Genomic DNA, 25432 nt, shown 5'->3' with positions numbered 1-25432 from the left:
AGGTTAGGTGATTTGCCCATAATTTTTAGGAACTAAGTGAAGACACTAGAACTTGACCTGGACCCTTAATTACAATGCTAACTATAATGACTATTATTTTTACAATTTAGCATGTCTCCTTCCTTGACAGCTCCAGTGGGGACAATGACTAGTGAAAGCTCTTTGCAAATCTCTTGAGTCCTTGTGGCCACTGTGACAGCAACAGTATTTTCCTCTGCCAGGAGAAGCCCCTGACCCCTTCCTGCGCTGCTCTCTCATTTTGGGGCTGTGACACCTTTTGTGACCTATTGCCTAGTCTAGAAAAGCCCTTCCGTGAGATAACTTTAAGAGCCATTTCTCTAAATGTTTGCTGTAAATCAGAGATTGGCAAAGATCCCATGTTCGTAAACTACGTTCTAGTTACAACAATGGAAATTTCAGCAAGTTTTCTCATCCCCCAACAAAGTACTCCTAAGTTTGTCATTATCGGTGTTCTTAAAAATTAATGGATAGCTCGACCAAAGTCTACCTGCGAGAGAGTCCCAAGGAAAGTGATTGTAAAATGTCACTTGTAAATTTTTCTATCCATGATGACGCAAAACCAACAGCTGCCACCATCTCTGCAGAATTTCCATTTAATTCTCTTTTGATGCACACACTTTTATCCGTTCCATCACCCAGTGAATACCACTTCTTCTCTTTCAGCTATTCCATGGTTTATGGCTCACTTATTCATTCACTCCATCATTCAACAACCTTTGGTTGGTACTGTGTTGAGTACTTGATATGCAAAGATGGATTTAACTGCTCTCAAGGGACTCACAGTTTAGTGGGGGGGTGGGGATAGAGATGCATAAGAAAATCACCGTGACTCTACATCATAAATGAGATACAAGAAATGGAAAAATTCTCAGAGCACAGCAATATTTCTGCCAGAGAGATCAGGAGAGCGACAAAAAAGACGACTATTAAGCTGGTCCTGGAAGAATGAATCTGATTTCTTCCAAGGGAGAAAGTAAAAGGTAAAAGATCATTCTAGTCAGCATGAGCAATGGCATGGAGGTGTGAGGGTGTATGATGTTTGGGATATTGTGACATGACGTCATGTCAAGTCCACTGCTCACAATATATACGCACATCTGGTTTGTAGTTTATAATGAAATCGTCTGTTCACTGATACCCTATCTTCATTTTGACTGATAGTTTAGTTTCCAGGTCGTTTTTTTTTTTTCAACTGTGGGTTGTGAAATATATTTAGCAGTTCTTCAACAGCATTTCTTTTCAACTGAATGGCATAGAAAGACTAGAATAAAGCCAAGTAGAAAAATATCAGAATAAAATTTTAAAAAAATATCCGAGTGCATTGATAGAGGAAGGTAAGTACTGTTCTGTGAAACCTGTTTTGGTCGTGGGTGTCTGAGTGTGTGTCTATGTGTCTGTTCCATAATGTATTTTTTATTATGGGTCACAATAAAAAAAAGTTTGAAAGCCACTGAGGTAGTAATTTTTTTCTATTACTTTTCATTGCACTCATATTATATTGGTTATGATTAAACCTTGAGTCCAAATCAACCTTGGGTTTTAATGAAGTGACAAGTGACACAGACTGACCTCATTTATAAGCCTGGCACACAGGCAAGCATCTGTTTTACTGAATGCTAGTTACATTTTACCAGATGAAATGATTCTAGCTTGGGAATGAAACCATCATTTATGATGTTATTTTAACATTATTTTTCTATTCTGAGTTCCAAACTACTAAATTAAAGACAATATATAAAAATCTAACCAATTAGTCGTAAGTTTCCTAAGAGACTGGCTTTTAATGTAATGGTCATTTTTTCATTCAACAATTATTTATTGAGTGCCTACTATATACCCATTGGCATTCCAGAAAGACAAGATTATCCAAATAAAAATATTTTACATTAAACACTCATTATTAAATTTGAGCTTGCAATTAGGATGGCATGATATTTTAACAGAAGTTTTAGGAACAAACCATAAGAATATTTAACGAAGGTAAAATAAAAAACCCAATTCCAACTTGAACGAGGAAAATCACACAACAGTATGTACTGTATAGGGGACTTAAAACTAGATGAGATAAATGGCATATTTCATGAAACGATTTTAATCTATCCCCTGTGTAAAAATGAGAAGACATGGCCTTATATATAGCACACATTTTGCAAAAATATGAGTCTTGAACAGTAGGGAACGAATATCGATGCTACTGTTGTGCTGTGCTTATAAAGTTTAAAGTTCTCCATTGAGAGTAAAGCAATAGATTTTTTTTTTTTTAAGTAGCATGTCAAACTGAGTAAACCTTGAACTTTTCCCATGAAATTTCTCACTTATTCTTTGTAGTTTTATATATGAGTGGTGATGAAAAGTCACAGCCTTTACCAGTTATCCCTAACAGTAGCCGTAATTACCATATTAGGACTTCTGTCTGCCTTAAGACATTAAAACATTTTATTTCAGTATATATCAATGGAAGGCCTACCCTGTGGGCCAAGCTGCTAGGGAGGGAAATATAAAGATGTTCGACATCACTGATAAAGGATTTCAGTAAAATGTAAGTGCTTTCACTTATTCCATCGCTTCATGTGCTTTCCAGCCCCTCTGCACGTCTTTATGCTGCTTCAGCATCATCATCCTCACTTGCTTCTCCAGCCATCATTTGCCACCGTTAAATGCCTTTCGCAGTTATTTAGAAATATAAGAATGCCTTGGTCACCTTTGCAAATTTATTTTACCCAGTATCTCTCCCCACGTGATTTAACGTCTTCCAACATGCCGACGGATCCCCATCATCCAGTGAAAGTTTGCCCTACGTTACACAATAAGTGAGTATTTATTATTTCTATGGGGGAGAGAGAAGAAGGAGAAAAAAGGGAGGGGGACGTGGAGGAGGAAGAGAGGCTATCCTAAAGACGAGGACAAAAATAATTGTATTGTTCATTTTCTGCATATATATTTTTTAAGAGAAAAGGTCCAGTTCATATGCGAGACAATATTGAAGGTTTAGAGTGCCCAAAACACATATTAACCCCTAAACTTTCAATATGAGAATCCTCTAAGCTGTGATAACTTACAAAAGAAAACTAAACTGAATCTGGCTTGACTTTTCTTCTTTATGCTGTCAAGCTTCAAGAATGTATTTAGACTTTTTTTTTTTTTTTACCTTGTTAGATGAGGAATTTATTTCCTTCACTTTCACACTGCAGAAGTTATAGTTGAGTCCGTTGGGCCATGGTTTCCCAAGATGAATACGTTCAGATTGAGACCAAGGCAGGAAAATTCTTGGACAAAGAGTGTCTGACAAATGTACCAGTGGCCAATTGGAATACATAAACAGAAATCTGATTTTGTAAATCACAAAATGAAATCAAACAGGAGTTGTTAAAAATGCTGAAAAAATGTCAAATGGAAATATTATTTTCATGCCTCTTTAGAAATATGTATTATTTCTCTTTTTTGAAATATTTTATTTATTTATTCTGAGAGAGAGCAAGAGTATATGAGCAGTGGGAGGAACAGAGGCAAAGGGAGAGAGAGAATTTCAAGCAGACTCCACAGAGTGCAGATCCCTACACAGGGTTTGATCTTACAACCCTGAGATCATGACCTGAGCGGAAATCAGGAAATCAAGAGTTGGTCGCTTAACTAACGGAGCCCTGTATTACTTCTCTTTTGACATCAAAAGAATATTCAACACAATGGTCAGATGTTAAGGGGGAAAAAAATGCATATTTCTCCTCCGCTTTTCCTTGTGGCTCTTGCTAAAAGGACAGAGGATCTGCTATAAGGCCAGTACTAACACTAAAAATACCCGGAAAGGAGGGCCTTGGAGGAGTCATTTGAATGACTATGCTTTCCCCATGCCTCTGTAAGCTTCCTTATTTTCCTACACTGGGTTGAGCATTGCTCCTAAACCAACAAAAATATTGCTTTTTATATTATCAATATTGAACAATGTGACAACAATATTTATATCTGCAGAAAAATAGGACATACAATTTTCAAAATTCATGGTGTTAGATTCTTTGAACTCTTATTATATACCTCGATGATACTTAAATTAACCATCTATCGGCTGATGATATCTTGATCATGAACAATCATGGAGGGTGTTTGGTCTTTTTCCTAAATGGCACAAATTCAGAAACTCAAGAGACTTTATTGGAATACTCAGATCTGGTTAAATTCTGAGAAACATCAGCATCATTTGCTCGAATTCATCACTAACCCGCTCTGTGTGCTTCGCTGTTGTCCTTCCTGTGCGTCTGAGCGACAACACGGGCTTTTTTTTAATGTCATTTCTCCTTCAAATGAGGAGTGGTTCTTTTCACTGGCTTGTGGGGAGCCCAGGAGGAACAGGGAGCTGCCAGCTGCAACATCAACCCGAACTAAGACGGAAAACCTCAGAGCTCAATGCCACCAAACTTCAAAATCCTTTGTCCCTTTCCTCTTTACTTGTACTACCAGCACCAGCAAGCAACTGATGCAGTTTCTGGATGTGTTTAGCAAGTAACCCCTTCCAGATGAGAGCAATAATGAGTGCAAAATGCCTTTTTGCAACTTTTGCAACCCTCGACATCACTTAGCTATATGGATCTACAGGTAGTTTCTATTTTGGGGGGGTGGGGGGGTGGGTAGGTTACTCACTACTCTAAAGGAGGTCCAGGAGAGGATCGGACTACCTGGGCCAAGGCCATCCCATGCGTCGGTCGGAGATGCACAGGCGACTGATGGACACACAAACGAAAGCAAACACAGAAAACGTGGTCATTGGGTCGGACTCTGGGCGGAAAGCGGTCACTGGCCGCTGTGGGGCCCCTGAGCGTGGGTAGCAGAGGTGGGGCGGGCCTCGCACCTCCGTGCACGCCACGGGAAGACAGACAGCAGTTGGAGAAGACAGACAGACAGACAGACAGCAGTTGGAGACAATGGCCCACGACATGCAACGTACAGCTGAGCTGCAGGCGCGGGGAGGGGAGGGCGGACTTGTGTTTCCTTTTGCAAAAGCGAAAACAGCCTTGAGCTGAGCGCTCGGCTCTTCTAGAACCTGCAGCTTAGAAAGAATCTAGGAAATCAGACCGTCCGGTCTGCAACGAGGGCGGCCGAAGGTGCTGGAAAGCTCTTGCTCCTGCGTCTGCAGAGCCCGCGGCCAGCGGGGCAGGACGTTTCCAACACCCGGTTTCAAAATCGAGCTAAAGCCCGGGCTGTGCTCAAGCCGCGGAGTTGAACGCGATCCCTCGGGCCCGGGCTGCCCCCCCCCCCCCCCCCCGCCCAGGGCGTGTACCGCGACCTCCCCCTGCGCAGGGGCATCGGCTCCCCGCGGGGCCGCCCACCCGAGACAGGGAGCCCCGAGCTTCCGCTCGCTCCACGCGGCCCGAGGAGCTGAAGAGGAGTTTCGGGCGGGGGCGGGGCGGGGGCAGGGGGGCGGGGGGCGGGGGCGGGGAGGGGGGAATCGTTTTCCCAAACAGCAGCGAGAGGAGCCACCAGAGAAGTATGAGGAGGGGCCGCGCGGCTGGAGCTGCCGCCGCCACGACCTGCGCCAGGGGCCCCGACACCCCGCGGGAGCCGAGCCCCCGCCCCGCGCCCCGGGGGCCGCCAGCAGCCAGCGCCGGACGCGGGGTGAGCCCGGAGGCCGAGCCGCTCCCCGCCGCCGCCGCCGGGGGTGCGGGAGCCCTGCTGCAGGGGCGCGGGTAGGGGGTCCAGGATGCCCCGACAGCCCAGGGGGCTCGTCCCGACGCGGCAGCCGCCCAGGAGCCCTGCTGCAGGGGCGCGGGGTGCGGGGTGGGGGGACGGGGGTGCCCCGACAGCCCAGGGGGCTCGTCCCGACGCGGCAGCCGCCCAGGAGCCCTGCTACAGGGGTGCGGGGTAGGGGGTCCAGGATGCCGGGACAGTCCAGGGGACTTGTCCCGATGCTGCAGCCTCACGGGAGCCCTGCTATAGGGGCGCGGGGCGCGGGGCGCGGGGTGGGGGGGACGGGGTGCCCCGACAGCCTAGGGGACTTGTCCCGACGCTGCAGCCCTCAGGAGCCCTGCTGCAGGGGTGCGGGGCTGCCCCGACAGCCCAGGGGGCTCGTCCTGACACTGCAGCCTCCCAGAGCCCTGCTGCAGGGGCGCGGGGTGGGGGGGGGCGGTGATGCTCTGACAGCCTAGGGGGCTCGTCCCGACGCTGCAGCCCCCAGGAGCCCTGTTGCAGGGGTGCGGGGTGGGGGGGGGCGCCGGGGATGCCCGGACAGCCCGGGAGCAGGGGTGCGGGGTGGGGGGTCCGGGCTGCCCCGACAGCCTGGGGGCTGGTCCCGACGCTGCAGCCTCCCGGAGCCCTGCTGCAGGGGCGCGGGGGGGGGGGGGGGCGCACGTGGGCTGCGGGGCGCGCGGCGGGCCTGGTGCGCGGGGGGCGGCGGGAGGGGCGCCGCACGGCGGGTTTGGGCAGATACTCGGGGTTTTCGCTGATGAGTTTCACAGCCGAGCGCTGCACCCCCTGGGGCGGGTTTCGCGGGGCGGCCGGGCTCTGCGCAGCCGGAGAGCGGCCTTCGGGGCTTCCGGGGGGGGGCGCCCTGCCCGAGGCTTGGGGGGCCCGGGGTTGCGCCCCTCCGCCGGGGGCCCGGGGGCCCGGGGACTTGTCCCGACGCGGAGGCGCAGGCGCCCGACGGCCCTTCCGCCCTGATTGGCCCGGCCCGGCCCGGCGCGGAGCGGAGCGCGGCGGCTTCACCGAGCCGGTGCGGTCCAGTCCGGGGGGAGGGGAGGGGAGGGGGGAGGGGGCTCGGCTGCACCTTTCTGGGGAGCAGCGCCGCCTCCCCGCCCTCTCCGCCGCCCCTGCCCCCTCCCCCTCGCCGCCGGCCGCGACTTGCAGACTTCAGGGCCCCCCTCCCGCCGAGCCAACCGCCCGCGCCTGGGAGCCCTTTTGTGGGGGAAATACGATCCGCGGGCGCCCGGGAACACCCCTGGCCTCCGAGCCTTAGGATAAAGGCCCCGAGCGAGCGAGGAGCCCGCAGGCGCCGGCCGTGCCCCGGGCAGCCCAGCCGAGCGCCCCTGCCCCCACCCGGCGCCCAGGCCCGGGCCTCCCCGCGCATCCCCCCCCCCCCGCGCCCTCAGCAGGTGGGCGCTGCTCCGCCGCCGGGCCTGGCCCCCCAGCGGGGCCGCAAGCCACGAGCCACGGGGGCCGCCTCCGAGAATGCGCCCCCCTGGCCGCGGAGGAGCAGGGCTGGTGCGGCGGCCTCGTCCGACATGGGCGCGCTGCTCCTGACCGCCTAGACCAGGTAGGCACGCGGGGCCGGGGGGGGGGGGGCGCAGCCGGCGCACCTGCCTCCCGGGACCCACGGGCAGCGGCAGGGGCGCCCCGGGCTGGTCGCTTCCCCTCTGCGCCCGCCGTGCAGCTTGGCCCCCCGGATTTCACCGGGGCCGCAGGTCACGGGGTCGCCGCTCAGCTCTCCAGACCCTCGGGCAGACCCGCCGCGGCGGGCAGGTGGGCAGGTGGGCAGGCGGGCAGGTGGGCAGGTGTGGGGCCTTGCATGACCGCAAGTCCCTGGGGGGCAGTCACCGTCTTGGCGCAAGGCTGCGAGTCTGTGTGGTGCAGACTTGTGGAGGCTCGGGAAGGCCCAGGGTGTCTTGGTTGGAAACCAGGTAACGAGGCTCTTGACAGCTTGTGAGTTTTGTGACAACTACAACCGATGGGAAGGCCACGTTGGTATCTCTGTGGGTTTCATATAGAGCTGCTTTTTTTTTCTTTTTTTTCCCCTCATTTCTCTCCAGCAACGCTCAAGGTTTTTCCGCTCAGTGTTTTCAGACTAGAGAAAAGGACCGAAGAGAAGGTAGATCATAGCTCTCGTCAAAAATGAGTAATGCTGTGTAAGGGTCTGTCCGAAATGTTGTTAGGGTCAATGGACTTTTTTTTGCTACTGTTCTCGCCCTATAGGAGACAATGCACAACGGATTTATGTGCGTAGATATAATCAATAGAGTGTAGATGGCTGGTAGCTCTCAACCACCTTGAGGTCAAGTGAAACAGAAATCTGTGTATCACGGCATCAGAGCCCCCGAAATGTTCTCATGAATTAAGGTTTCCTGAATCAACTTAGATGGAATTTTGAAGGAAACCCTTACATAGCCCAATTGATGAATGACTTTCAGATGGTTTCCTATTCAGATGATGTTTCAAGTTCATCTGGTAGAGATTCCATAAACCAGTGCTAACTTGTTTGGAAGAATAGAGGAGCAGGATTCTTAAAGACTTGAAAGAATTTCAAAGCCACAAAGATACAAGGATCCAGTACCCGCTCAGTGTTCATTTTTTGGTCATGACTTGAGAAGGAATCATTATCATTTAGCTCAAGACAGATCATCATGGAGCTGCGAGAAGAGAGACTTCCTGAAAAAAAAAAAAAAAAAAAGACCTTAACATTACTCGAAATTGGACACCAGGGTAGCTGAGTAGGATATTTTTAATGACTCTGTGACTAAATAACCTTGTTACTTTGGCCAAAATATCGTAGGCCTCCAGCCTCTTACTCAAAACCAGGAATTTGCTACATCTTCTAAGGTCCGTTTGAGTTTAGATTAGGAAAATCGACAATGAGTGTCATTTTATCTTTATTCTTGGTGCTTTTTAAAATTTGTGGACAAGTTGTGCCTCTTAGCTAGAGTGCAGGTCCATTTCTAAGATCTAGAGTAATCTTTCTGTTTAGATTTTAGACTTTTGTTTTCGAATTAGGCCCTTAGGTTAAGATTTGGCATTCGTGACATTGGTTGAGAATATGTCGCTTTGTAGAGATATTATTATTGGTTAGCCAAAATGAATCACATAGGAGGAGAGAACTCAGAATGATGGAAGAGCCATCTCGAGTGGTCCTTGGTTGTTAGTTCTTTGAATCTCAATTGAAGGATAGCATTTTCTCCTTCCAGATTTTGGAAGGGGGTTTGACTTGGGGTATTTTTTGTTTAATTTTTTAAAATGGTGTTATTGGCCTATACATTTTGTTTCTTCATTGTTTTACACTCATAACACAAAATTGAATAGAGATGAAAATCAGGGATCCCTGGGTGGCGCAGCGGTTTAACGCCTGCCTTTGGCCCAGGGCGCGATCCTGGAGACCCGGGATCGAATCCCACGTCGGGCTCCCGGTGCATGGAGCCTGCTTCTCCCTCTGCCTATGTTTTGCCTCTCTCTCTCTGTCTCTCTGTGTGACTATCATAAATAAATAAATAAAAATTTAAAAAAAAAAAAAGAGATGAAAATCAGAACAAAGTTGGCCTTTAGGCATGTGTCACTTGACTGTCGGTCCATTACCACTCTATTTTAAATAGTTACCACTAAGGAGCATGTGTGTGTGTTGGAGCGGGGTTGTGTAGTGACAACCTTTCTCATTTATTTTAGAGGCGTAGCATTCCTCTATCTTTAACTGGTGTCAAAAATGAAGTATAAATTGTTACCAAATTTTGCTGTTAAGAATACACGTGAACTTCTCATTTTAGAGCTTAACGTTTCATTCATCACCTTGGGGTTTCACGCCCCCCCCCCCATCAAGATGAAGAAAATTTGGATTTTCCATTATTTTGGGTTTTATTCATCAATACTTTGTTTTCATTTCTCTCCTTTTGGCTTTTTTGTTTTTTAAAGTGTAGTCCTATAAAATATTTGTTTTGTTACAGATTTTTTTTCTTTTTAAAATATGTCAATAGGAGTTTTATATTGGCACATTTTCTGCAAGGATGATTTAGGTTTAGCTAGTATTTACTGGATATGCCAAAAACCGGCCCAAGTATTTAATCTTCACAATTATATCTGAGGTATTTGCCTCCATTGTACGCACTGGGGAACACCAGCACCAAGAGGAGAAGTCGTCTAACTGGACCCCAGCACTTCTCATTCTGAATCTCATCTTCTATTCATTCTTTAAAAATATTTTTATTGATTAATTTATTTGTTTGAGAGACACGAGTGCACGGGAGTATAGGCAGGAATAGAGGGAGAGGGAGCGGGACAAGCAGACTCTGCACTGAGCGTGGAGCCCGATGTGGGGCTCAATCCCAGGACCTTGAGATCATGACCTGAGTTGAAACTCAACTGGTGGAGCCCCCCCCGGGCACCCGCAATGGTCTGTCCATTAATCAGGCTGCTGAGTGGATCTCATAGCAGACAGTAGTGATACAATATTTATCACTTTGTTCTTATTTTTCTTTCTTTCCGATTTATTTTCTGTGTGATACATTTTTTGATACCATGTCAGCAGTGCAGAGATAGGCTGGACACCACCTTGGTCCTAATCGAAGCACACCTCTAGGTGGCGTGAAAGAATATTATTTTTTTCGGAGTCAGAAAGAACTATGATGTCTTCGACTGGGATTCTGGAGCAACAGACTGAACATGTGATATTTTACTTATGGAGTCATTAATTTTGTTCTTTTTCCCCTGGGCTAGCTCAGTCTCATCATACTCATAATGGTTATTCCAGAATCGGTTCTACTATGGAAAGAAAGAAAAAAAATAATACACACACACATTCTTTGAAGAATTCTGTATTAAGTTTCTGCATGTTTTTCCCTTCAAGTTTTATTTTTCTGAATTCCAAATCCTAAGGGTTGAGTTATCCGTTTTTAGGTAGACCCATAGAGCTTGGAGAAGCCACAGTTCAGAGAGGCATAGAAGCATTTGAGTCCTTACTTCTGTTTCCACAGCAACTGGCTTTGCTTAGTAGTTACCAAGGTCATTTATCAAGCTTTTAAAATATTTGGATTATATGAATTTTCATGGTAACATCTTTCGGTGTTTAGATATATTATGCAAAACGTTTTCTTTCCCCCAAACCTAACTTTTTCCTTCAAATCTAGTGGACCCTTCATCATGTTATTTCCCATCTTTAAAAGCTATTCCTTGGCATCTCTTTTGGTTTTTGGAAACTTTTGAATGAATTCAAAGGATCAGAAGTTATCTTTTTTTGTTATGGTGTGTTATCTGTGATCTAATCCGACTCATCCGGTTGGTTAAAGTCGAAAAAGTATAGAAAGGCTACAATCCTGTAGTGATCTTTTTATCTGAGTAATCTAAATCTATCTGATAGTTATTCATTCCAGTTTAAGCATTTCAGTTAGAAACCACTTCACTGTGGGAAAGCTTCCGCACTCTAAATTTCGATCCTCGCCAGATTCATTTCTGTGTTTCCTATTCATGTCTCTGCCATATATAAATCAAAGACTTCCATGTAGTGACTTTCAACTAGACCACAAAATCATGCTAGGTTTGATGGTGATTTGCAATTCGGAAAATGGATCCGGAGAACTTGGGTTGAAATCCCAGTTGTTTGTTTGTTTTTTTTTTTTCCCAAGGCACATAAACAGAAAAGTCCCTATCTATGACAGTGGCTTTAGGTGTCCGCATATTTGGCATATGTTTGTTTCACTTTTGTCACCTGCTGATTACCCACTAAGCCTTCTTTCTCCCACTTTTGCTTCCTGGAAAAATATAATCCTATTACTGTTTTCTCCCCTTTGTATACAATTTGGATTATATCCGAAGCAGCAAAACGAAGATGGCTTAATTACTCTTACTGTTTTTGCTTAATGATCATCTATAAATATTAGAAGATAGTTTGAATTGCATTTCTGGCAAAATACAGGACAGACTACAGGAGAAATAAATGTGCCACTGTCAAGGAAAAGAAAAACTTCACTGTTTGGAAGCATTGAGGGGAAGGATTGTGTCCCTCTGGCTCATTGAAATTGTTACATGCCATTAGGCCTACTGTAAACTATCCCTCGATGAATTCTTTGCTGGACAATGAGCTTAAGAATCTGAGGTGTCTTCTTGCTTTTACAGAGCAAGGTAGGATTCTGGGGCTTAAATGGAAGTTTGCAGAGCACATAATAGGATGTAGGTAAGGTTACTGAAGTAGCACATCTCACTTTCAGGAAAGTAGTGGGAGAGATTGTGTCTTGAGAAGAAAGGCATTTTTGAGGTAACCCTTTTAAGATTTCAATTAGTTATTTAAACGTATGAATCATGTGCTTAAATGTATTATTACTTAAATGTTTGTTTTGGGGGCTGGCCAGCGTATAGGAATCCTAACTAGCCACAGGGAGATGTCTTGTTTTCTATTTTTAAAAGAACTGGAGCAAAAATGTTTTAGATTTCTGGTATTTAATCACAAGGTTTGGAGAAAGGTTCAGGACATTATATGAATAATGTGATGATAAACTGCAAAAAAGTAGGCAATGATGATACTCTGGCTCCTGAAATGATAATTTAGTAACATATGACAAATTGTATTAAAAATATTTCACATTTGCACTGGCTCACTTCAGATAATTAGATACTATAGAGACTTATAAAAGTATTTTCAAAGACAATTTATGATAATTTTTTTTTGCAAGAAGTTATACCAAAGCCTAATTGCTTTGGAAATAAAATTGCTTCTGATTTTAAATTATACATTTATTACGCTTTTTAGCTGATTACCCACTTCATCGGTCTTTTCTGATACTACAGCAGAATGTTTGGGAGACAGTCACGTTTTGCAACTTTCTGAACACTAGTGTGGTCTTATTTCTTTTTCAAAAGCAGTCTTGAAAAGGCAAAAAAAAATTAACCTATGCTAAGAGATTTAGAGTTTGATTTTAAGTAGAAAGGAATACTTTGTGAAGTCTCAAGGAATAAAACTGACAAAAAGTATATACAACTTGTATTGGTAAATTTAAAATATATAAATATAAATATATATTTTATGTATAATATAAATATATAAATACATGTATATATATCAATATATAAATATTGAAATACAGCTGGAAACTCCAGTTTATTCTATCATACTTCTTGCCAGCTGTAAATGTAAATGTGTTCATTTTCATTATCATTTCATAATACACTCGGTTGTTTCATATGCACTATTTGGGTACAGAATAGAGTCTTCCACATTGTTAAACTGATGGATTTTTTTACCTTAGCTACTTCAATATTACTTGCATAGTCTTAGGTCCTATAAATGCTGCATACTGAGTGCTATGTGTCGAGGCCACGTGTACGTTCAAACATCTTCTCTATGACCCATGCAGGCGACTGCGCCACTCATAAGGTGGCCAGGTTAATGAAATCATCACTCATTTTGTAGATCTAAGACATTTAACTACTTCTGCTCGAAAGATGATTGCAAGCAAAACTAGTCTGTAAAATATATAAGGTGGGAAGGTAAAAGTAAGATAAAAGAAAACCCTATGGCATTACTTATTAGAATTGTGCTGGATTCTTGTGTTATCATGTGGGTTCTTGATGAATCTATTTTGTGAAATATATCATTCTGGAAATAATGCTGAAGACCCAGGTTCAAGCCTCACTCTGCCATGATCTTCTATACATGATTTTAGTTAAGTCACCTATCCTCTCGTTCCTTTTTTCTTCTTCTTTTTTTTTTTGGTTAAGTGTAAAATGAGAAAAATGTAGTAGGTACTCTCTGAAGGCACCGTCTACCCTGTCTCCCCCTCAATTCTCTAAACATGACTCCACCTGCAAAGAACCAAGTGCTCTGTTTAAGCTTACAGGTAATAGTTTTAAGAGTAGTGACCTTATGTTTACAGTAAATTGTGCAAGTTATGTCCCTGCTTGCACTCAGTACTAAAATTCTGTGGAAATCTGTGGTTTCAAATATTAACCGAAACATTGGGAGTTTATGATTTAGATGCTAACATTTTAATCAAGCCATTTTTATTGCTTTTGAATCAGAGGACTTTCTTGCCTTACAAGCTGACTTCTCCCAGTATGATGTTTTATATGAGCTTAGAGCTCAGTGTTTGATTTTGCTAGTTGGCCTTAGATTGCTGCTGTTTCCTACCAGGTGGTTGGTCAAAAGTGATAGGCTCAGTACAGAAAAAAGCAAATAGTGTTTCATGGGGTTTAATAATTAATAACCTGACCTGTCATCAAAACGTCCCATGGACCTGGTTCCTTTCTCCGTCATTGGCAGAAAGATTTTAACAAGAGACATCTATATAAAAGGCAACTGCTTTTTTTTGTTTGTTTGTTTCCTAAACAGGTACTACAGGTGGATAAATAATGTGCACTGCTCTGAGCCCAAAGGTACGCAGTGGACCTGGCCTCTCTGATATGCATCAGTATAGCCAATGGCTGGCCAGCAGACATGAAGCTAATTTGCTCCCGATGAAAGAAGATCTGGCCTTGTGGTTAACCAATCTATTAGGTAAGGTTATAAGATCTCATTTGGGGAGCAAAGATAACAGGTTTGTTTTTTTCTTCCCTCATGTCGTGTCCTTCACCTAAGCATGTGACAGCTCCTTGGGAAGAAAGATTGCATTATTTGGATTTTGCATCTGGGAAACCTGAAGCATGTGGAAGATTTAAATGAATTTCTCAATATCTCTTATGTTAACTGGGCTTAGTAATTCCACTGTCATACCTTGAAATGTGGAAAAGTGTGGTCCAGTGGCTTGTTTCATCTGCATGTTGATCTGATTTATTTTTTATTTCTTTATTTATATCTCCGCTTACTTTCTCTCGTGCGGCTGACCAATTTGCCCTGTTCTTTTGACGTTGTACACAGGCCACAGTATGTGAAATCTGACTTCCAAAACTGGATTGCTTTGCCCTACTTTCATAGGACACCTTCTGAAACTGCTGAATACCCAGACTCTAGAACAAAAACATCTATCCTTTGTCTAAATGAGCTACCTGGGGTCATCCAGCCTTGAACTGAAATTTTTCTTTCTCATTTCACTTTTGGTTTTGAAGTAGTCTTCCAAAAGTTGTCTCTGAGAAAAAGGCTTGCCTCTTGTTAAGCCTGCCTCTTCTTTTCTGTTTCTATGGTGCTGCCATATTTGAGGGATAAAATTTCAACCATGTGCGAGATGGAATCATGCATTTAAAGGATCACCATGTACAACAGCACTGTTTTCACCGGCAGTTTTTGACAGTGAACAGAATGAAAACCTGAGGGAAGGATCCTTATAGACATCTGACATAGAAGATTTGAATATTGAGCAAACATAGAATTCATGTGGTGCTTTATCATTTGCAGAAGGGATTTCACTAATGTGATTTTCTTGTTTAAGGAATCCTTCAAGGCAAGTTTTTTTTTTTTTATCCCCACTTTCTAGCTGATGAAACTAAGGAGCTTAGTGGGGAGCATCCTGTTTATCTAAAGTCCTAGCAAGGTTTTAACAAGGTTCGGCAAGATTTTATCACATTTTAGCAAAATTTTCCTTTTGTTCACCATGGCTCTGGAGTTTTGCAGGTTTTTTTTTTTTTTTTTTTAAAGCCTTCATCCTAAGGGCAGATGTCTCCTTTTTTCCTCAGTGTGTACACTGTTTTTGACGACTCTATGTTGTGTAGCCAGAGCTACTGCGTATGGGTGTGCAGGTTATAGCCTTCACCAGGGGTCCCAGCCACAGGTAAAGGCAGAGATGCAGGAGGCATTCTCAGCAAGACCCTTTCCTGTGCTATGGCACTATATCTGCTAAAAGGAAGGGGCTATCCCCTTTTCGTAAGACATTGGTACAAAAAAAAAGGAGTTTTTATCTTCATCACATACAGGGAGTCAAGTTTGAACAGATGGATTTTTTTTCTCTTTCTCTCTTTTTTTTTTTAGAATTTTTTTGTCTTTCGAGGGTTCACTAGTGATCGTTACATAAGTAATTGGTTACTGACGTTGAGCTGTCCTCAGATACAGGCTGCGGCAAGGACAGCAGCATAGAAGGGAAGTTACAACCACTGCTCGTTGTGTTTGAACCCCAGATCTGCCACTGATTAGCAATATGATCTTGGGCAAGTTGCTTGACCTCTCTGTGTGCCTCAGTCTCCTCATTGGGAAAGTGGTAATAATAGTAGTGTCCCCTTGACAGGGCTGTTGTGGGCTTACATGGTTACAATATGTGTACTACTTAGTGCTGGGCATATTTTAAATACTGAAGGTTTTGTCGCTGTTATGCCATTTGTATATAGTTCAATGATAGCATCACTTTGATTTTGTGGGTAAGTCTGTGTATTCAACAAATATTTGAGTGCGCTGCAGCATATATTGGTCTAAAAAATAGACTCTGGAATCAGAATGCTTGAATTCAAATCTCCCCTCCGCAAGTTACCAGCCCTGTGATCCTAGGCAAGTGTCCTAATGCACTGTGCCCCAGCTTTGTCACCAGTAACATAACTATAGTACTGGTACCAACCTCATAGGATTGTTGGAAATTTGAATGAGATCACCAGCTTTAGAACAAGATCTGGCACATAATGATCAACTAGCTAGTAAATACTTAGCATTGTAATTAACTGTGTTTTAGGCACAGTCTGCTGAGTGATTAGGAATAAGAGTGCCTGTTCTTTTAGGGCTTGAAATAGATTGAAAAAGAAACGTATAAATATATAAATAATTCATGAATTGGGTTTGTTGTAAACACTAAAAGATACAGGTTACAATAATAATGTAAAAAGAGGGATGCCTGGGTGGCTCAGTTGGTCAAGCATCCGCCTTTGGCTCAAGTCATGATCTCAGGGTCCTAGGATCAAGTCTCCATGTCAGGATTCTATTCATCAGGGAGTCTGCTTCTCCTTCTGTGCTCTCTCTCTCTCTCTCTCAAATAAAATTAAAAAAAAAAAGAATGTAAAAAGAATGCCATGGGATTGGAATAAAACATCAGAGGGCTTGGGATGGGGGGGGAGGTCCTCTTTAAAAGATCTTTTTTAATAAAAGATTTTATTTATTTATTCATGAGAGGCCCCCTGGAGACAGGCAGAGACACAGGCAGAGGGAGACTCCATCCCAGGACCCCAGGATCACGACCTGAGCCAAAGGCAGATGCTCAACCACTGAGCCCCCCAGGTGCTCCTAAAAGGTTTTCTGTTTAACTAAGAACTAAAGAATAACTAATAGCTAGCCAGACAAAGCACGGGAGAAGAGCCTGAGTGGAGGGAATGGCATGTACTGAAACAGGAAGAACTGAATGAAGGCTGGCATCAATAGCAGTGATCAAGAGGGGGAGAATTTCATGCAACTTGTTGGGGGTGGGTCACATACTGCTTTGAAGATTGTGTTAAGGAGCTTAATAATTTATTGTACGGTCAAGGAGGAGTCATTGACATGTTCTAGGCAGGGAAAGATCATCATTAGAGTATAGCCTGATTGTATAGGCATGTTCCAAGGCCCCATGACTTGTCATCAGAGGTATTTTATTTGGTGAATGTAATCATTTACAAAGCAGTTTGATCAGGGTAAGCAGCCCAAGACATCCTCAAAGAATAGAGAGTCAGTGTGTGTGTAATGGAAAGATCCTTGGACTCAAAGTCAGGAGACCTGGCTCCTAAATGGGTGTCAGGAGACCTGGCTTCTGATTCTGGCTCTGCCACTCAGTAGGAAATTTGCCCAAAGTCACTCAGCTATCTTTTCTGGGCTCAGTGTCCTCAACCATAAAATGAAGGGCCTGGAGTGGATGATCTCTAATGTCCTTTCCAGTTCCAAAAGTCTAGGTTTCCAAGAAATCCATCTCTTGAGACCCAGTTTGAGATCATCAATATGCATAAACAGGGAGAACACAATTTACATAAGTGAATAATCTTTTTTTTTAAAGAATAAAAAGAAAAGAAAATAATGCTAGTAGTTGGTAACAAAAATGCAGCTGATGGCTTGTGAAATTTCCTCAGAAAAGGAATCTTAACTTCAAGACATAGTCAAGAAAGTCAACAACCCTGTGTTGACTTAAATTCATAGAAGTAGATAGATAATGACTTTCACATAAATATCCTCATGGTAACTTAGAAAGTAGACCAATAACTTGAGATTGTTTTAAAGTGGTAAAACATTTGGAGTTAAGAAAACTAAGTTGGCTTAACTTTGAAATGAATATAGTAATGTAAATGCTCTGAAATTGTTCATTTCACTTGTGTTTCTTTAATAATTTGAAAATAATGGTCTACCTCCATCTTCAAAAACTCAAAAAAGTATGGCTGTGGTAGAAGATATTTGTATTACACATAATAGATACATTTAGATTTTACATATTTTGGAAATGAGCCATTAAAGGAAATTTTAAAATTATTTATTAGTGACAGTTTTATCACCTCGAATATTTGCAAATTTACACTCTGTAGCTCTCTTTTAATTCTTGTTTTTCATCTACTTGAAAGGTAGAGATGTTTTGAAAATAGTTTCAAAGTTGGTACTGTCTCTGTGTAAAGTATCTGCATTTTTTGGAGAGGTAGACATTTACATACTAAATTAAAACTTTTAATTAGATGTTGCCATTATGATGTGACCTTACTTGTTTCTTTTGTTAATGGTTTTCTTTTGTTGTTGTTGTTTTTTTTAAAGATTTTATTTATTCATGAGAGATACACAGAGGCAGAGACATAGGCAGAGGGAGAACCAGGCTCCCTGCGGGGAGCCCGATGTGGGACTCCATCCCAGGACCCTGGGATCATGACCTGAGCCAAAGGCAGATGCTCAACCACTGACCTACCCAGGTGCCCCTGTTAGTGGTTTTCTAAATTCGTGTATTTCTGGTCCTATATATAAAATGTCACTTGTAATATGTAGATTCTTAAAGAACATTCAATATATTTAGACTTCTTTGGTAGTTAAAAATGTGTGATAGAGAAAAAATCGTTTCATTGGTTCATAGACTAATATTCACATTCATGCCATGTATGGAGGTATAATACATAATTTTCAGGTACTATTACTTATTTAATCAGTAACAATAATAAATACCACCCTATATTTAGGTATAGAATTAAATCAACAGTAGCAAACTTCTAGATTAAAATTTATATATTAGAATATTAAATGCCAACCATCTTGTGATAAATTAACTAGTTAGGATGAATAAATAGTTATGGTAGTTGGGATTTATTTATGAGATAGCATACCAACTTGATTCATGGCAAGATCATCATGTAATGTTTACTGACTACCCACATATCCTTGGAAATACCTACTGATCTTATCGAAAATATTCTTTGTAGTCCAAGTATGTTTTCCAAGGGCTGGCACCATGGAGCATTTATTACCAACTTTCAGAAAGGATCCCTTTATTCTTCCCTATAGAACATTTCTTTGGCCACTGTCCCCTGCTACACATTAAATATATACATTTCATATTTATTTGCAGTCTTATGTTTTGTTATTTTTGTTCATGAACTTGGTATTGGCCATGGTTATTTAACTGTGTCCTTAGGACATGTCTGAACATCAAATCATTGTACAAAAAAATCTTGAGTGATCATTTGGTTATCACTTTGAGTAAACAGCATATTATTAAATTAACAGTCCCAGATTATAGTATCCACCCATCATTCAAATAGATGAGGCACATTCTATGAATTTCCTGATTGCTCATGGAGTCTTGAAGATTGTTGTTGGCTTAACTTTGAAATGAGAATACTAATGTAAGTGCTCTCAAATGGTATATTTCACTGTGTTTCTTTAATCATTTGAAAATAATGGTCTACCTTTATCTTTAATCAGTATTTAGTTAATAACACTAATATGAACCATATGGCAATATATTTTTGAGAAAAGATTTTAGTTATTAAGTATCAAAGAAACTGACATTGTTTTTAAAGATTGTTTAAAGATATATGTATTTGGCTATATGCAGAGACTGAGTAAATCATAAAATCTATTACAAATTATGTTATGTTTAATTGATTTCACTTAAATTTAGAAATACATCATAATAATTGATATGATGATCATTTACCCTTTGTCTGACTTTCTTACATGCACAGAAAGAAAAATCTAGTTGTTATATGCTTAATGTGATCAATATATAATATTTTAGAATTTTCACTTATTTCTAAAATTAACCTATTTCAGCATTAAAAAGTTAAGCACCTATTTATTGGAGTTGCTGTTGTCAAATGCAACTGCTGTCTAATGAGTTCAGCTTTTCTTTCTTTTTTCTTAAAGCCCATTACCAGATCCTTATCATGCAGAGTTCCCATATTCTTGATCTAGTCAATAAAAATTCTTTAAGAAAGGTGGTAACTTATGCTGGTTCAAAAGTTTAAAGAATCAGATTCATGTTCACAAGTTGACAGCTTTGAGAGAGATACTGCCTCATTTTTTTTAACCCAACTTTTCAAACAGAAGCAGCTTTATCTTTTCTTCATATAAATGCAGGATGGAATCAGTGGGGAGCAGGTGCTGATCTAGGACTTCTGGGTATAATGAATGATATCCTATTTCCCAACCTTCAAAACACTGAATAATCTGAGTTAAGAAAAGAGATGAACAGATTGGTTTGAGTTCTCCAATTAGAGAAATCTGCTGGAAGGAAGTGCCCTTGAGTTTGGAATAGAGTTTGGTCCCGTCTGGATCAGCTGTAGAGATGATATACCCTAGTCTTCTTCCTCAATGAACCAGGCCACACATCAGAACATGCCTGAGTGACTCTCTCAGCCATTCTCCGGTCTACACCATGGACTTCTCTTCAGTTTTCAGCCCCAAGTGATTTTTGGTTGTTGTTATTGTTTCTGAAGGGCTTTTGGTGGAGTTTCTGCAGAGAAAAAAACTACAGAATTAGGGAGAACGCTTTATTGTAGAAAATAGTCTTTTATGTAGTTAGCAAAATACTTGTTTAAGTAGCCAAGCATAGTGGCTAAGAACACTAGACTCTAATGCTAGACATCATGGTTTAAAGATCCAGATTCACTGAGTAATTTTTAGCAGATTACTGAATCTAAAACTTCAGTTTTCATAATCTGTAAAATGGCTACAATAAAAAGCACCTGCTTTACAGATTGGTGAGGAGATTAAACAGATGAATAATTATAATGTGCCTGGCATATAGTTAAGTCTCAAATGTTAAATACCATTATTAGATGTTACCATATGTATTTAGGAACCTGAGTTTAGTACTGCTAATTTATTGGGAGGAAAACTTTTTTTTCTCAGCAAAGTAGAAGAGAAAAAGGATTCTTTTTCAGGTGGCTCCAGTCTAAAACACTACAGATTGATACTTAATCATTATGGAAATTATGGCAAGCTCGTATTTCTGGGAAGAATACACTGATGTGTATAAGCATGTGTTCTGATTTAGTTAGTTGACAAAGAAATTTCAGGCAGATCTTTACTTCATATGATTGTGCCCTGCCATTTTATGAGGAAATAACCACAATCTTTAACCAAATTCCTTGATCTTTGTCTATTGGCAGGCTGTCAGTCATGACTGAATTGATGGTAGGGAGATCAAAGTCCACAATTATGAACTCAAGAAGTAAAGGTATTACTTTTAGACTAGGCAATTTTTTTTTTAAGTAGGCTCCACACCCAGCATGGAGACCAACATGGGGCTTGAACTCATAATCCTGAGATCAAGACCTGAGCTGAGATCAAGAGTCAGAAGCTTACGCAACTGAGCCACCCAGACATCGTTAGACTAGGCTATTTTAGATTAACGTTCAAGTCAATAGTCTTTTTTTTTTTTTTAATTTTTTTTTTAATTAATTTTTATTGGTGTTCAATTTACCAACATACAGAAAAACACCCAGTGCTCATCCCGTCAAGTGTCCACCTCAGTGCCCGTCACCCATTCCCCTCCAACACCCGCCCTCCTCCCCCCTTCCACCACCCCTAGTTCGTTTCCCCGAGTTAGGAGTCTTTATGTTCTGTCTCCCTTCCTGATATTTCCCAACATTTCTTCTCCCTTCCTTTATATTCCCTTTCACTATTATTTATATTCCCCAAATGAATGAGAACATACACTGCTTGTCCTTCTCCGATTGACTTATTTCACTCAGCATAATACCCTCCAGTTCCATCCACGTTGAAGCAAATGGTGGGTATTTGTCGTTTCTAATTGCTGAGTAATATTCCATTGTATACATAAACCACATCTTCTTTATCCATTCAACGAAACGTCGGGACACCTGCACCCCGATGTTTCTATCAGCAATGGCCACAATAGCCAAACTGTGGAAGGAGCCTCGGTGTCCATCAATAGTCTTTTTGCTTCGGCGTGGATCAGTCGGTACTCCAAGATGATTTAATTGTATCTATGCATTGCCCTATCTTTTCCTAAACACACCAATAACACGGAAGGACAGAGCTGGGGAAGAAGTGATTCTATGGTTCTAGAATCCTACTGCATCTCATATTTATAATCTCATGTCTCAAAAGAGCCACACAATTCTGATTAAAGAAGATCTGGTTTTGCCTAACAGAGATAGTTAGCTTTTTACAATGTTTACTCAAGAAATTGTAATTACTGCTTCATATAGTTTGTTCTAATGGACTTCTCATGGTTAAATTGAGCTAACTTTTATGTAATGATTTTTTAAAAAATTGTTAGTAATATTAATGTAATAAGAGTGAGATAATATAACATTCCAAATAGAACTTATGTTGATTTCTTATGATTATAATGTATGTTTAATATGTGTATCTTATGATTCTTTGAGTGGAAAATATATTACATATGAAGATTAAAAAAAAAAAGAACTTCTCCATCTTGCATTTTTCCTTCATTTGAGGTAGTATGTTTCAACTGTAAAGTATGTACCAGTGTCTGTTTTAGCAAAAAAAAAAAAAAAAATCCACCCTTGGAGCTATAAAATACACAGAATTGAAAGCTGACACCTAATATATTTTTCATTAGATACAGATGTTTAATGTAAATTCTTTCTTCAAGTATTCATGAAAATCGGGATAACTAAAAATTTTCAGGTATAACACATAAAACGCAACAATCATACCTTTTGAGAAATTGCTAATAACCTTTTAATGCAAGGCATTTTTCTTTTTATACTTTACAAGTTCTTTTAAATTAATTGTAATCATCTTGTCACTTAACATTATGAATAGAATCTTTAAATTGCCATGAATATAATGAAATACAAATACCTAAAGACCTCTGTCAAATGTAGAGAATCTTATAAGTAATTTATAAAGGAATCATTTGACAATTTGGAGCAAAATTTACTTTCTTTACCTTGAAATTTAATTGGCAATTTGCAAATATTTCTAATATTTATTTTTCCAAAATACCTATTTCCAAAATAACTGTCTTATTAGCAAATGCAGGCCAATATGGTGAATGCATAATACAAATTTTGTTGTGCTGGCTTTTCGTATCTTGAGAATATTACTTTCATTCCTGAATGAAGTTGAGCTGCATACGATTTTGAAATAATAGTCGTTTTGTACAGGCTACTTCTGTGGTGAGTAGTTAGAGCTACTGATGTTTTGCCACCTGCAGAAGTCATTATCCTAACTGGGGGCTAAAATGTGAAGTATCCAGTAGGGAGAAAAGAACATTTTTAAAAAGGTGATTTTCTTTCCTTCTTTCCTTTCTTTTTTTTCCTTTCCTTCCTCCTTTACCTGCCCTTCCCCCAAAACGGTCAAAAAAAAATTTCAAACAGATGTTTCTTGCAATGCAAATATATTACATATCGTGAGAGTTTAACTTTAAGCCAGTAGTTTATCTGTGTTCCAGTTGGGTAGTATTTTTAAGTGTTCATGGAATTGAGCTGCATGCATTTTTCTTAAGATTAAAGCTAATACTGTGAGAGTCTCACTACAAAACTTTAAGGTGCTCCTTTTTTTTTTTCTTAGCTCCAACTTAACTACTTTTTACAAAAATAATACCCAACATTTTCTCAAAGTTTTTCAGCAGTTTATTTCTTCATTTGTTAATTTACATGCTCACTGGACACATTTCCTAGGTGCCTACGATGGTAATAACATTATATTTACCTCTGCAGGAATGTGCGTGTGTGCACACGCACACACACACACAACATGCCCCAAGAGGTTTGAGGAAGACAAGAACTTTACACAAGACATAATTATTAGCAATAGAGGAGGTTTGAGAAGTTGCCAGAATGAGTGTTGCCCTTGAGTGCCACCATATAGAAAAGAGATCAGAATGCACTGGGAAAATCTTTCTGGCTTTTTGATTAAGGCAAGATAGAACTTGGTGGGGCAGATACAAGGGAGGAGGACATCGTAGGCAGGGGCCAGGCCAGGAAAAAAGGCATGACAGTAGGAATGGGAAGGCCTTGCTGGAGGAACTGTGAAGGCAGGGTGCAAACTAAGAATCGGAGAGGGTATAAGGATGGTCGATTAGAGAGGTGGGTTAGAGGCATAGGGGTCAGCCTTTGGATATGTTCAAGTGGATAGATTTCATATTTTTGGTGGAAGAGAAGATTAGGGACTATGCAGTGAAGTAGTGTAATGCCCCAGTGAGGGCGGTGTTTAGCCACAGTAATTTTAGCAATGAGTGTGATACGTATTGGAGAGAGAAGTTGAGGGTACAAGGAATAGCCATTGCTTTCGTTGCTTGAGGTTTAGGTATCAAATCACAAACATTTTTATTGAGATTATGGTACCAGAAACAGGAGGAAGCATGAGTCTACAAGGACTTGTGACTACTAAGTTCTAGGAAATTAAGGCAGGAAAATAAAATATGCTGAAACTTAGAGAATTAGAGCACCAGGAAAAGGAGAGAGCTTTGGGAAAGATGAATTTGGGGAGTATGCAAGAAAAAAAAATAGTGGGTTTATAAGGCTGAGGGGAAGAAGGAGTCAGGGGTGATATAGATAAAGGAGATAGGGCTCCTTTGAGGGGTGATAAGATGTTCTGAAATTGGTGGTGGTGATGGTCACACAACTCTGAATGCACTAAAAGCCCCTGAATGACACACTTTAAATGGGTGAATTGTAAGGTGTGGGAGTTATATCGCAATGAAACCCTATAAAATAAAAGGAAAAAGAAGAAGCAAAAAAATACATTGTGGAAGATGATAGGAAAGAAAACAGCCTTGTCACTGGTTAAAATGTCAGGGACAGACAACTGTGAGTCATGTGCCTAAGAGCAGTAGTAGAAGCTGAGAGGGTTTGAGGGAAGAGAAGAACAGAGACTGGGCCTGAGGACCCACTGTTCAAAGGTGAGGGCACGAAGAGGAATGGTGAGCGATGGGGGGTTTCAGAGTCTATCACTCCTGTGGGTTTTGCCGGCCTCATCTTAATCAGGAAAACAAGCTCAGTAGAACCTAGAAATGTGGCTTCTGCATTGGCCACACTACTGCAGTTGCCAGTGGTGGTTGATTTTTGATGCACCACGACTCTACTTAAGAAACGAGAGCTCCGGGGTTCTTGTAATCCAAGATGTGAGCAGACCACAGGATGCCCGTTCTGCTTCTGCCTCCGCCCTGCAGGCCAGGGTGAGCACAGGGCCTGTTGAGGATGAGCCTTGAATGAACCTCAGAGGTCGGGTAGTGTGACCACTGGTAAAACTGTGTGGGTTTCATTGACTGGCTGGTTTTTATTCCTATTGCCAAGCGGTGGGACTCTCCCGTAGGGTATCATTTTGCTGCTTTTAACACGAAATAAAACTTTCTATGCGGTTGAAATTGTGTTATGAAAATATAAAACCCTGAGATTCATGCCACCGAAGGAAAATCTAAAATTCCAAAGAACCGTTCTGTCCTTGAGTTCCCAT

The 25432-nt window shown here is 41.6% G+C and overlaps 1 protein-coding gene across 6 annotated transcripts in view; it reads left to right on the top strand.

Annotated features, from left to right (window-relative positions):
- The first annotated feature begins 348 nt into the window (after positions 1–348).
- Positions 349–25432, top strand: part of GAS2 (growth arrest specific 2) — a 134846-nt gene continuing 109762 nt past the window's right edge. For 3 of the 6 annotated variants that reach the window (XM_026018186.2, XM_072725383.1, XM_072725382.1), the window contains exons 1-2: positions 7016–7258; positions 14021–14185. In XM_026018186.2, the coding sequence (XP_025873971.1) occupies positions 14041–14185 (145 nt within the window). In that variant the 5' untranslated portion in view covers positions 7016–7258; positions 14021–14040. Of the gene's footprint in view, positions 2832–5492; positions 5626–7015; positions 7259–14020; positions 14186–25432 lie in introns of those variants that run through there. The other 3 variants (XM_026018187.2, XM_072725380.1, XM_072725384.1) reach the window with 3 other exon arrangements.

The sequence above is a fragment of the Vulpes vulpes genome, chromosome 11 (genome assembly GCF_048418805.1).
Source record: "Vulpes vulpes isolate BD-2025 chromosome 11, VulVul3, whole genome shotgun sequence".
NCBI lineage: Eukaryota > Metazoa > Chordata > Mammalia > Carnivora > Canidae > Vulpes > Vulpes vulpes.
The sequence above is the reverse complement of the archived record's forward strand: the minus strand, read 5'-3'. Positions and strand labels throughout refer to the sequence as shown.